This window comes from Parasteatoda tepidariorum, chromosome 10 (assembly GCF_043381705.1).
Source record: "Parasteatoda tepidariorum isolate YZ-2023 chromosome 10, CAS_Ptep_4.0, whole genome shotgun sequence".
Lineage (NCBI taxonomy): Eukaryota > Metazoa > Arthropoda > Arachnida > Araneae > Theridiidae > Parasteatoda > Parasteatoda tepidariorum.
The window spans coordinates 36,278,537-36,291,001 of NC_092213.1; the positions used below are offsets into that span (position 1 = coordinate 36,278,537).

The 12,465-nt window shown below is 27.6% G+C and overlaps 1 protein-coding gene across 8 annotated transcripts in view; it reads left to right on the plus strand.

Annotated features, from left to right (window-relative positions):
* Nucleotides 1-12,465, plus strand: part of LOC107443775 (zinc finger CCCH domain-containing protein 18) — a 33,163-nt gene that overhangs the window by 17,487 nt on the left and 3,211 nt on the right. For 5 of the 8 annotated variants that reach the window (XM_016057743.3, XM_016057745.3, XM_016057744.3 and 2 more), the window contains exons 13-18: nt 178-234; nt 1,187-1,285; nt 1,456-1,512; nt 6,012-6,121; nt 8,054-8,316; nt 11,786-11,852. In XM_016057743.3, coding sequence (XP_015913229.1) covers nt 178-234; nt 1,187-1,285; nt 1,456-1,512; nt 6,012-6,121; nt 8,054-8,316; nt 11,786-11,852 — 653 coding nt within the window. The remainder of the gene's footprint in view (nt 1-177; nt 235-1,186; nt 1,286-1,455; nt 1,513-6,011; nt 6,122-8,053; nt 8,317-11,785; nt 11,853-12,465) is intronic. The other 3 variants (XM_071186680.1, XM_016057746.3, XM_071186681.1) reach the window with 1 other exon arrangement.

The following is a 12,465-nucleotide window of genomic DNA, read 5'->3' on the forward strand; positions in this document are numbered from 1 at the left end:
AGTCAATTTTAAATGCATTAGAAATACTTCCCCTTATATAACTGTATGTAGCAATAAATTGTGTGCTTATCACAAATTTAAAAGGACATTTGGTGTTAATATCCTATAAAGAAGTAGTGTTTAAAATTATAATCATTCAATTTTATAGTTGATGCCAAACTTTTTTTCCTCTTTCAGGTCGTCTGTGTCATATTCCAGAAGTTCTTCTGGAAGTTCGTGTGACTCTTCACGAAGGTATTATAGTTTAAAATAAAGTTAAGAAAATGTATTAATACTCAATTTTTAAAATTCTGAATTTAAATTTATAAGCTTTGAATTAAATGTTTCATAATAGTGCAATTGCTGTGTTGCCATCCTATTGATAGAAATAATTTGTTAAAATTTAACATATTTGTGTTAAAACATATGCTTTTCATAGGATCATCAGCTGCTATTTGTCAAAAATACAGAATGGTTACTTTGTTCTGGGTCCCCTTTAGACAGAAAAGTATTCTACTTCCACAATGTTATCCTGTGATCAATTATATGAATGATATTTCATTATTTTAGTTAACAGTTATTATTTTTATATTAATTATGACACAGTAGTCAAGACTCTAATTTGGCATTGTGAAGAACTAAGGTTTTATCTCCGGTAGTGTTTTGAAGCCCATCCAGCTTCAAACAATAGATATCAGCTTCTATTTGTCTGGGAAATAATGGATGCAGTGCGAGTTGCAATCTTATTGCCACAATCATGCCATTTGACTCCTGAAGCTCATAATTAGCTCTAGTGAGAGTGCTTACATTTCAGACTTCATTTTTCATCCTCTGATATCGAACCGAAAAATCTCTTGAGAATTTTAAATGGATTATATGATCAAGAAAAGAGTTCTTTCTCAGAAACTAGTTATTTCATCATGATCATGTAGAATTTTTGAAAATTTTGAATTTTTTTAATGTATATAGTGCTTAAAAATCTTTTTTGAGTGCTTAAAAAGTACTTAAAAGGTGCTTATTTTTTAGTGAAAGATTTGGCTATCCACCCTGACAAATAAAAATTAGTTTTCATATAATTTTTCATAAGTTAATGTAGAGGAAGTAAAAAAAAATGGTTCCTTTGAAAAACTATTGGTTGAATTATTTTCAACTGTTAAAATATTTTTTCCTAATTAAATTTGAATGGTATGTTTTATTTTACTTACAGTCCATCCCCTTTATCACGGAGAAAATCTCCTCATGATGGAATCTCATCGCCAAAAAGAAGCGACAGTAGACTTCTAACAAGGAGAAAACCTGGTGGAAGGTAAGTCATGCTCTCAACCTGTTTCACCCTTTAATTTACAAAATTAACACTGTTTCAAGTGTTTCTCTTTGTAGCTTCTGCATTTTATTTTGTTTTCATTTATGTTGAAAGACAACAAAACTGGTTTTTGTTTCGATCTTAATCACAATACGAATTCCTTTGTACAATAGACACGGAAGAAGTGGAAGTTATTCACGAAGTCATTCAAGGTCACGGTCCATCAGCAGGTAATTTCACTACTCGTTCGCACTCATCAAGTTGCTTCAATCTAACCATTCCTTTCTCCCAAACAATTCTTTGGTTTTTTTTTAAAGGCAAAATCTTCCTTCTTCCTATATTGCTTTTGTCAGTATTAAAGTTGCTCTTCACTTCATTTTGAATAACTACTTTAATTGTTGCTTCTGTCTTTGTCAGGGATTACTGTTTTATCTGCCTTTTTATAACATCTTTGTAACATTACATTTTTACTAAAATTATTTTTTACTCATAAAGTGTTGGGCAATGAGTATTTTAAAAAAATTTGGAAAGGTAAAAACAAGGCTTATCACATTCTTCTTCTGATGGTTTCTGTGAGCAACTTATATTTTTAAATTTTTGATATTATATTATATATTTCAAGTTTTTTTTTTAAATATTTAAACTGCTTCAAAGTTTTTACGTTATTGAAGTTAAAATATTCTAATATGCTAAAAAAAGGAAACTGATCACCCCGAATAACTTTTGCTTTAATGATCTTCATATAACTCAATTTTAATGGTTCGAGGGGGTGCTCTCTAATATGCTATTTAAATAATGCAGAGGATGTTTTAAGTTATGAAATCAAACACAAAAATGTACTTTCTTTGAATAAACAAACCTTTTTTTTTCTTTCGACGGATTTGGATCTCTTACCCTCAAAATATAAGGGGTTGCCGTCGTCTTGGAAATAGGGTCCCAACAGTTTGGTAAGGAAAGAATTCCAAAGTTTCACCCCTTAATGTTAATTTTATTTTTTGCATACTTCACCATCTCGAGAACTTTATAAGCGAATTAAAAAAATTTGCACACAAAAGATAATTTATTGCAAAAACATTACTTTTAGTAAATATTTAATATTTTATTTAATAATAGTCGAGATAAGTTTGAATTGTAAGGTATAATTTTTTTATATATATTATGCTATTTTACATGCAAACTTTGATCGTAATCGGTTGAATAAATTCTGAGCAATCTAAATTTTAAAAATGCCATTCTTAAAATTCAATTTCTCAGGCATCATCCGACTGATTTCACTCAAATTTTGTATTTTGCCTTGTAAAATTGCTTTCTTTAAAATGATGTAAAGAATTGTATATGTTACAATTTTTTTCACTATTAAATAAAATAATAAAAAATCGGTTGAATAAATTCTGAGCAATCTAAATTTTAAAAATGCCATTCTTAAAATTCAATTTCTCAGGCATCATTCGACTGATTTCACTCAAATTTTGTATTTTGCCTTGTAAAATTGCCATCTTTAAAATGATGTAAAAAAATTGTATATGTTATAATTTTTTTCACTATTAAATAAAATAATAAAAAATCGTAAATGTTTACTAAAAGTTATTTTTTGCAGGAAATTGTGTTTAAATAAACAAATTTTGTAAAACATCTTTGAATTCACTTAAAATGTTTTGGGTTTCCAATTAGTAATTTTCAATTCCGTATCCTTGTAATTTTGAACCTTATCCAGAAGACAAGGGGACTCTAGGTTCAAGTATTCGGAGGAATTTTGCCTTTGTTGAGGACTTTTTGATGGAACTAACTTGCATTTGCATTACATGGACAGGAAAGCCTCCCACGGTTAATCTGACAGCAAAACCCATGATCTGTCTACCACTGAGGATATTTTAACATCAGCACTGTGGTCGGTGCAAGCCGGATGCAGTATTTGTATCCACCAGCCATTGCTGAGATAGGAACCCGGTCACCTCATTAGAAGGCGGAAATTCTATCACGACTCGCACTAATTCATTAGCATATTTGAGGATACCCACTTGAACCACTAAGAATGAGTCCTAGTACATGAATATCTGATCATTAAATCAAAAGCTATTCAGTCTAGTTACAATAATATTTATGACTCATTTGAAGTCTAATCAGTTGCCTTACTCCTACCCATTTCCTATAATGATAAAGTTTGGTGTGACTGAAAAACCAAGTAATTATACAATATTTGATTTTTATTTTGATAATGTTCAGTATGCGTTAAAAATCGACATTCATTTAAAAATATTTTTTTTATTGTAAACGTAGTACCAGCCATTTTTTGCTGCTCATACATTTATTATTAATAAAAAATGGTTCATAAGAAAATGGAATCATTTGAAGACCTGCAAAAATGTTGCGTAGAACTATTTTTCGTTGCTAAATTTATCTCTAATTGATTCATTTTAGGAAGACATCACGCAAACCTGAGGTATATACAGTTCTTAGTTTCTTTTTAGCATACAGTTTGGCTTCTTTCTACATATTTTCTTCCATCCATTATGTTCCATAAGGTTCTTTAATTTATTCAACTTAGAGTGACAGAAATCTTACTCTCTGTATGTCCTAAAATGCTAGCTGCAAATCTATTGCAATGTTATTGTGTAAAAAGCCTATTCACTCTATTTTTATTTTGTTTCTACTTTATGTATTAGTGTATATCTTTAATGTAAAATATAAATTGTGGACTTGGAGAATGCATTTTAAAAGCCTATATACATAAAACACCTGTTTTGGTGACTTGAGATATACTATGGTTCATGTTTTTATGTACTATAGTTTCATTCTTTCTGTTTTTTTTTTTAAAACTAAAGAAAAGACAAAAGTTTAGTTCTTCGCAAGTTTTCTAGTTTGTATTTTTTTTTTAATTATAAGTTTTACCTGATTTTAAAATTAATTCAACTTGAACAAACTTGGAATAATTTTTCATGTTGGGTTGTAATGGCATTCATCTTTTATCGTCGTTCTGGATGGTATGTTTTAAAATGACTTGAACTGACTTGCAATTTTACCGCCTCCTAAAAGCAAAAATAAATTGAATTTTTCCAAGAAGTTGTGTCCAAAAAATATGATTTTGGTTAAAATTGCCTCATAATTGTTCAATATCTAATAAATTTTATTTATTTGAGCAAATACACACATAATAGTTTCCTTCTTTTCAATACAGTGAATTGTAAAAACTTGAAAAAGCAAATTAGGTTACGCTTTAAAGGTACTTTCTATAAACCAATACTTTCTTAGAGATACAAAATTAAATTTTTTTTCTGTGGAAAAAAATAGTATCCGATCATCAGTTGGTCCACTGTCATGCGAAAGAAATTTTTTATCAGCCAATGTCCATTTGTAAGCTTTCAGAATTTCCCCCTCATTCATGATGGAGGTATTGGAACGCCACTTGTTTTTCTTCTTGCTCGGCAAAGATTTTTTCTTTCAGACAGTTTAAATTTAATATTTTCCTGGTTGCATTTTTACTGTACGAAACAGTTGCATCTCACACAATATTTTGAGGTCTATCATTTGTTTTCACTTCTTGCTCTATAATTTTAGATATAATATTCTTCACCTCTACTTTAACAGCATTCGGCAAGGGGTTGTGGTCAGTGACTTTTATAAAACTATTGTTCAGTATATGGCAGCTTTCTTAACATTTTCCCTTTACAGCCAATATTCTTTGACTCATTTGTTAACAACAAAATTAACTTGAAAATAATATGACTCATAAGAATCAGGAAGGAAGATCTATCAACAGCAAGGATTTATTCAATACCATTATTAGGAACACATTAAAAATTCCTTTTTATGTAAAGTTTCAACTCCATCACTGCCACAAGAGAAGAAGTGCTCACATCTTAACTCGATGAATCACTGGAATGCCTAACAAATTGTTACATTAAACTTTTAAAATTCGTAACCGTTGTTGTCATCTTAGAAAAATTGGATTTTTCATAAATTATTCTCCACGGGATAGAAAATTTAACAAATTATATTGAATTACGAAATTCATACAAAAAAATTAAATGATTATGAAGATGGAATCAAAATAAAAAAAATTAAGAAAAACTTCAAAATATTAATTTTAATTGTGCATAAAAAATATTATTCGAACTTAAATTGCTTGTTAAAATCAAACTTGAAATCCATTTTGCATTATTGGAAGATTGGCAGGGAAATGATAAATTAAAATAATAAAATATAAAAAAATATTTAAGATTTTTATTTTATTAAAATTAAATTATTTATGAAGTTAAAGTTTTAGAACATTGAATTTTCTAAATTCAAGGTTAGCGTTCTTTATTCTAACCTTACTCTACCCATTAGCATTTATACCTGTACACAAATGCAAATCTTTAGGATTTTTGACAAAAGTTTCTCTATGTAATGGATTCATGGACAAAGCCATCAAAAAGTGGCCAATGCTGATTGGGAATAAAATCTATGCAACAATAAAAGGTTTTTGGATCTTTTAATTTTGATATAATAATCTATCTATGAACAAACAAAAAGTTATGTGTTGCGTGAATTTAGGCGGGAAGGGGGGCTTAATGAGCTAAGTGAGCTGGGTTCAGAAATAATGGATTTAGAAAAATAAAGTTCTTCTGATTTTTTTTATTTATATATTAATTTTGTTTTTCTTCTTTAAAGGAAATAATTTTAATTTTTTATTAGTCCATCTAGCCAGTTCTTAGTTATGTTATAAATTTTCTTTAACTCCATTTTATAGGTCTAGTTCATCAAGATCTTTATCTATGGATTCAATATCTGAATCTGGTAATTCTTCGACAGCATCTGTTGGTGGAAGTAAACCACACCTATCTATTATGTCCAAAAAAGGTAATTGCAAAAGCTTAGAATTTTTTTTGTTGCATCTTTTAAACATTTTTACATTTCTTTACTATTTCTTAATTTCTACATTTTTCACAAATTTTTTTTATTAATTATTGGTTATAAGAATCTGTGTAATAACTTCTTGTTGTTTGAAAATTTTCCGACTAGAGGTTTATCTGGAGTTTTATATTTGAACTTTTTGTTTATAATCCTAGTCAAAGCAAGTTGCCTGTTCTAATAAAAATATTTAAATTATGAGTTGATGGCTTTTTTGTTGTAAAAAAAGCATTAAATGATATTTGTATAATTTTTTTATTTATTAATATTAAAAATTTAATTTAAAATTTTGGAAGAAACTGCAGTTATTTTTATTTTTTAAGCAATTCATTATTCTGAGGAATATATATATATTTTTTTGTTGCATTTATTCAAAATCTTGATCTTGCCTAATTCATGTGTGGGGATTTTAAATCTGATATGCTCCTATAGCCGTAATTTTTTAAAATTACATATTACAAAGGGTCACTTAAATGTTGCAACAAACTTCTAAGGGAGTTAGAGCTCATCATAAAAATTAAAATTGCGTAAAAACCCATGCTTAAAAATGTCGTCATATATCGCTTGAGGCGCTTCCCTATTCTGAGCTGCTTCTTTGTGTGTTAATAATGTATTTAGTACATGATAGTTTATGTTCTTAATAGTAATAATAATAATGTGCATAAAGGGTAATATGCATAATAAGGAAGTGCCCCTGGCTGTGTAGGATGACAATTTTAGGCATGAGTTCCTTATACAATTTTAATACACGATAATGTTTTAAAATGCCTGGTGACGTGCTATAACTCTCTTAAAAGTTTGTTGAAATGTTATGTATTACGTACCTTTCCACTTTTTGGTAAAAAAATTAACTAAAAATATGATTTTAAAAAAAGTGTTGTTTGAAGAAAGAAACTGGTTGCGGATTCGAAATCGGCTATACAAAATTATCTAAGGTTTGTTTTAAAAAATCTCATACAACAGAGAAAATAAGAAAGAAGAAATAATGTTTCCTTCAGTTATTTTTTTCCCTTCCTGTGATTGCTTTTTAGTTTTTATTTATTTAGAAATTGTATATTATTTTGTTCGATTTGGAAATCAAATTAATATTTTTTTTTACTTAGGCTGGAAGAAAAGACTATTTTACTTAGGATGGTAAATTGGCTCATAAATAAGTAAAAAAATATGTGCATACATTTTTAGCATTTGAGCCACCATTTTTAGCTATGCCATTTTTATAAATTGATCCAAAGTTAAAAAGGGTTTCCTCACCTCAGTTTGGTTTCCAAAATTCTGAAAATATTATTATAGTTGTTTATCATCAAAATGTTTTCTACAATAAAAATATTCAAAACACTCTGTGACGTGACAATATTTTTTTTATAGTTGATTTCACTGGAATGAGCCATATATATTCTGTATTTCATTTAATCACTTAAATCCTAAAATACTGATAATCTACACATCAGACTACCAATAATTTATATTATTTTCATTCAAATTGTCCCCCCCCCATGTTTATTTTAAACTTGATTTTATTTTAAAGATGCTGGCTGGCCCTACAAAAATTTCATGTTTAATTTTAAATTATGTAAATGTTTTCAAAAGATATTAAAAGTTGCTTTGTTGTCTACTTCAGAGAGAAATATCACAACTAATAAAAACTTAAAGAACACACTTGTATACATTTCATATTGAGAAACATCACATGCTCATATTGAGAAAATCCAAATATTTCTCTTCATGTACCAGTTACACTTTTTGTATTTTAAAGGCACCATTTTAATTGATCGAACAACTGTCCGTGAAAGTGGTAGTTTCAATTTTGGACTTTATCAGGGCATTGAATTTTTATGTAGAAATATACTTATTTTTAAATTAAATATACTTATTTTCTTTTAGATGATGACAAACCAGAAGATGAAATAAGAGCCAAAAAACTCTTTCAACAGTTGCAATATTTGAAAGAAAAAAAGGATAGTAAATTAGGTACAAATCGAGAAGAAGACCCAGATGATCCACTAAATGATATAATGCCATCTCAGCAGTCTTCAATGCCTGCTTTTCCCAGCTTGCAGCATTTATTACCTAGTACAGATAAAAAAGAATCCAATAAAGGTCCTCATGCTCAGAAACAACAAATAAAACTGACATTGCTCAATAAGGTCAATTTACTTTTTATGTATGATTTAATCTATAGGTGCTGCTATGATGATGATCATTTATATGTTTTTGACTCACCAAATTTTACTTTCAAATATACTTACCGCATGATATTAAATATACTTACCTTGCATTTATACTAATCAAATGGTATATAGTGTTGAAACTATTGATTATATTAAATATATAATAATGAATTATTTCAGTTATGATCAATAAGGAATAATAGTGTATTCTGTTTTTAAAAATTTGTTCTATTTATGATTTACATTATTCCATTGAAAACAGAGTATGGTGAATTGAAACGATGTAATTTTTTTTTCTTTTTCGCCAATACCTTTTTTACAAAATAAATGCCTAGTTTTTTTTTATTATTGTAATTTCAAGTTTTAATTTATTCTTCTATATTAACAGATAATAAAAATAGATAATTATTTCTATAACTTTGTTTTCGTGTTATTATTTTTTTAAACCTATATCCAATGACAGGAAATCCAGTCTTTCCGTGTTTTCCTTGATCTTGAATTTGAGATTTATGTAAAACAGTAATCAAGAACGAAATTTTTATGAGTATATATAAAATAATTAAGATTCATTCAGTCCTTTTATTTTGGCAGAAATTTCTATTTGTTTCTACCCACCTCCCTCTTTAAAAAAAAAAAAAAACAATTTGATTCGCTTAATCAATTGTGTTATATTTATTCATGTAAAAATATTTCTACTTGCTATTACATTTTCTTCCATATAATAGTGAACACATTTTTGCCAAAAGTGAAGTGAAGCAAACATTCTAGGCATATCCTTGTATGTTTAGCTGTTAAAATATATCCTTTTTTATTAAAAGTTTATTGGAGATAGATTTTAAAGCATTAAGATTTTAAAGCTTTAAAATATTTAACCAAGAAGTTACAAAAAAGAAGGAATCTTTTCTTAACAAAACCTCGTGATCAAAATTTTGTATATGTCTTAAGACAGGATTTAAATTAATTATTTAATCAGGGATGAGATTCTTCCGCGGATTTCCGCTTTTTTTCAGATTTTTCCATTTTTCCCGCTAATTTCCGCTGAAATTTTTTTTGCCCAAGTTAAAATGTTTTATGAAGAATTTAATTTTCCGCGGAGGGAAATTGTTGAAGTCCCTTTTCCTCCGTCTGAAGTTTCTCTAAAAATCATTTCCTTGGGATAAAACTGGTTCACCTTTATACAGGGATGAGATTTTTTTTGTCTCTCGAATTTCAGCCTTTTTATCAAAAACTCCGATTCTCTAAAAGCTTCGTTTTTTTAAATAAATATCCCGTTTTTTTTTAAAATTCAGTCATTGAAGTAAAATAATTATATTTATTTACGATTTTCAAAGATAAACAGAAAATTCAATCTACGCCCTAGCTGCTAACCCTTCCGCATTTTTACTTATTTTAGCTATTTTCTCCGATTTCACGCACAGAAAATAAGATTTTCCGTATTTTTTATCCGTCGGCTGGATAGCTCGTATTTTCGTAATTCAGATCTCGATTTTTATTCACGCGATTTTAATATCAATCATCGATTTTCGTATTTACCTGATTTAAAAGTTGCACATTGCGATTCTTATTTACGCTATTTAAATATCGTATATTATGATTCTTATTTACGACATTTAAAAATCCAATATCGTGTTTTGTATTTATGCATTTTTAAAATCTCGATTTTATTATCAAATCTCGATTTTCGTATTTACCTGATTTAAAAGTTGAACGTTGCGATTCTTATTCAGGCGATTTAAATATTGTACAGTGCGATTCTTACTTACGAGATTTAAAAAATCAATATCGCGATTTGTATTTACGAGCTTTTAAAGCCCTATGTAGCAATTCGTATTCACGTGAGCTTAAAATCCAATATCATGATTCGTTTTTGTGGTTGTAATATCGCGCGATTTAAAAATTATGCATCGTGATCAAAAAATTAAAAAATCATGATTTGTATTTTCGCATTTTTTAAATTCGATGTAGAGTTTCATATTTACGTGATTTAAAAGTCTCATATCGGAATTTATGTTCACATGGTTTACAAATTTAAAAATCGCACTTTTTTGTCAAATTTTTGTTTATATATATATATATATATAATTTTTTTTTCCTTTTTTTCTTCTTTTTTTCCCTTTTTTTCTTCTTTTTGTTTTTGTTTTTTGGATTTCCTCTTTTATACTTTCTGACTACTCTCATCCCTGTTTAATGAAGCTTTTGAACTGATTAAAAGAAAAAAGATAGTGTTGGATTTAAAAAGGTTTTTGAACTTTAAAGGTAATTTTCATATTTGATTGAAGGTAATTATTTATTACATTTTAAAATAGTGTCTTTACATCATGTTGCTAAATTTAAAAATATTTTTAAATGACCATGCCAAGTTTAGGTTAAGGAAACAATCTTTTGCAGTTAGAACCTAATGAATGACACTTAAAGGGGGAGCTATTTAGTTTATCTTAGTATGTGTGCTGAACAAATGTTATACAGTTAAAAGTGATGAGTAATTGTTAGTTGCAAAATTTTGCCCACTGAAAAAAGTAGTAATTATGATTTTGATTATAATCATCTAAATTTAATTTTGTTTTTATATGTTGAAAAAAATTACAATTATAATTTTAACAATTTTGATTTTGTAAAATGCTTATTATTAATTGAAAGAATTTTGCCTTTTGATTTCTTTTATTTAAAAAAGGAAGTCTCATTTGAAGCATTTAGTTTTGGAAGAAAAAATCTTAAATATTATAAAATCATTGCAGCATAGATACATGATAGATAATAATACATGGATACACAATAATACGACAAAGTTACAATGCATAAAAAAATTATGTAATAAGACAATATTAAAGTTCCTTAATACATTTGGTTTATATTTTAAATGACTTTTTATAACTAATTTTTTATAAATTTAGCTTATATTGTAATGGATTAGGCTAACCAATTGCAAGCAAGTTTAACTCTTTTGTTTCATGAAAATAGGTTTCTAAATTTTATTTAGGCAAAAATATTCATTGCAGCTTTTAATGTGTATTTATGAAGTCTTAAAAAAGAAAAAACTTTTAAATAAAAAATTAAAAATAAAGTAAAATTTCAAAATGCTTCAAGATTTTTTTTTCCCTTCCATTTCATGCATTTTAATTTGTAATTTAAAAGCATATGGTTGACATTTCTTTTGTAACTGCTAAAGTTTATTTAAAAAAATAATTAGTGTGATACCCATCTATTGCTTCTAATAATCATGTGTAAAATTCTATATATTGTGAAATGGCACTTTTCATTTTTAATAATACAAAGTTAAACATTGTTTTTAGTCTTGTTACTTAATATTTTTTTAGCACTTAAGCCCTTTCAAATTCAAAAAATATAGCTTATGTTAAAACAGTTAATATTGTTTAATTTGATTATATCATGATAAGTTATGAGACTGTAATTGAATGCAATAGCTAAAATTAATTTATATTTTTAGAGCCAAACAAATAAGTTTGCCAGCCTTCAGAAGGATGTTGACCCTGCAAAACCCAAACAATTAAATGGTAATTTTATTATTTATTTTATTGCATTTTTGCAAGTGTATTTAAATCTGGTACTATTGTCACTGAAAGAAAATTAGTCATAGGCTTAGAGATTGGGCAGCTCCAAAGAGCCTATCGACCAGAGTACCCAAACCCTAAATCATGAATAACTAGAAAGCTTTATAGCTGAAATAAAGTTCAGAAAGCACCTAATAGGAATATTTTGCAATTCTCAGGCCTTAATGCAATGTTGCCCTTAATGCTTAAATCGTTGAGCAGAATAGACCTCACAATCATAAAGTATATGTCATGAAATTTCATTGACAATCAGATACAACATCCATTATTTATAGGTGTTTCCTGAGGGTGCAAGGCAAACTGACTAAATAAGGAAATAAGCATTAATTAATATAAGTAACGAAAAAAAATAAAAACAAAAAAGTAATATAATCTAATATTTCGGAAGAAAAACGCTAGCACTGCAAAGTCATTACCTAATCTAGAACAATTTGTTGAAGCTATATTAAATTCAATTGATGAAATTATTAAATGTCTTGCTACAAAAGTTAAATGAAAAAGTAAAGCAATCGATATTATATAAATATGCTTTCATTACTTAATAAAGATTATCTGA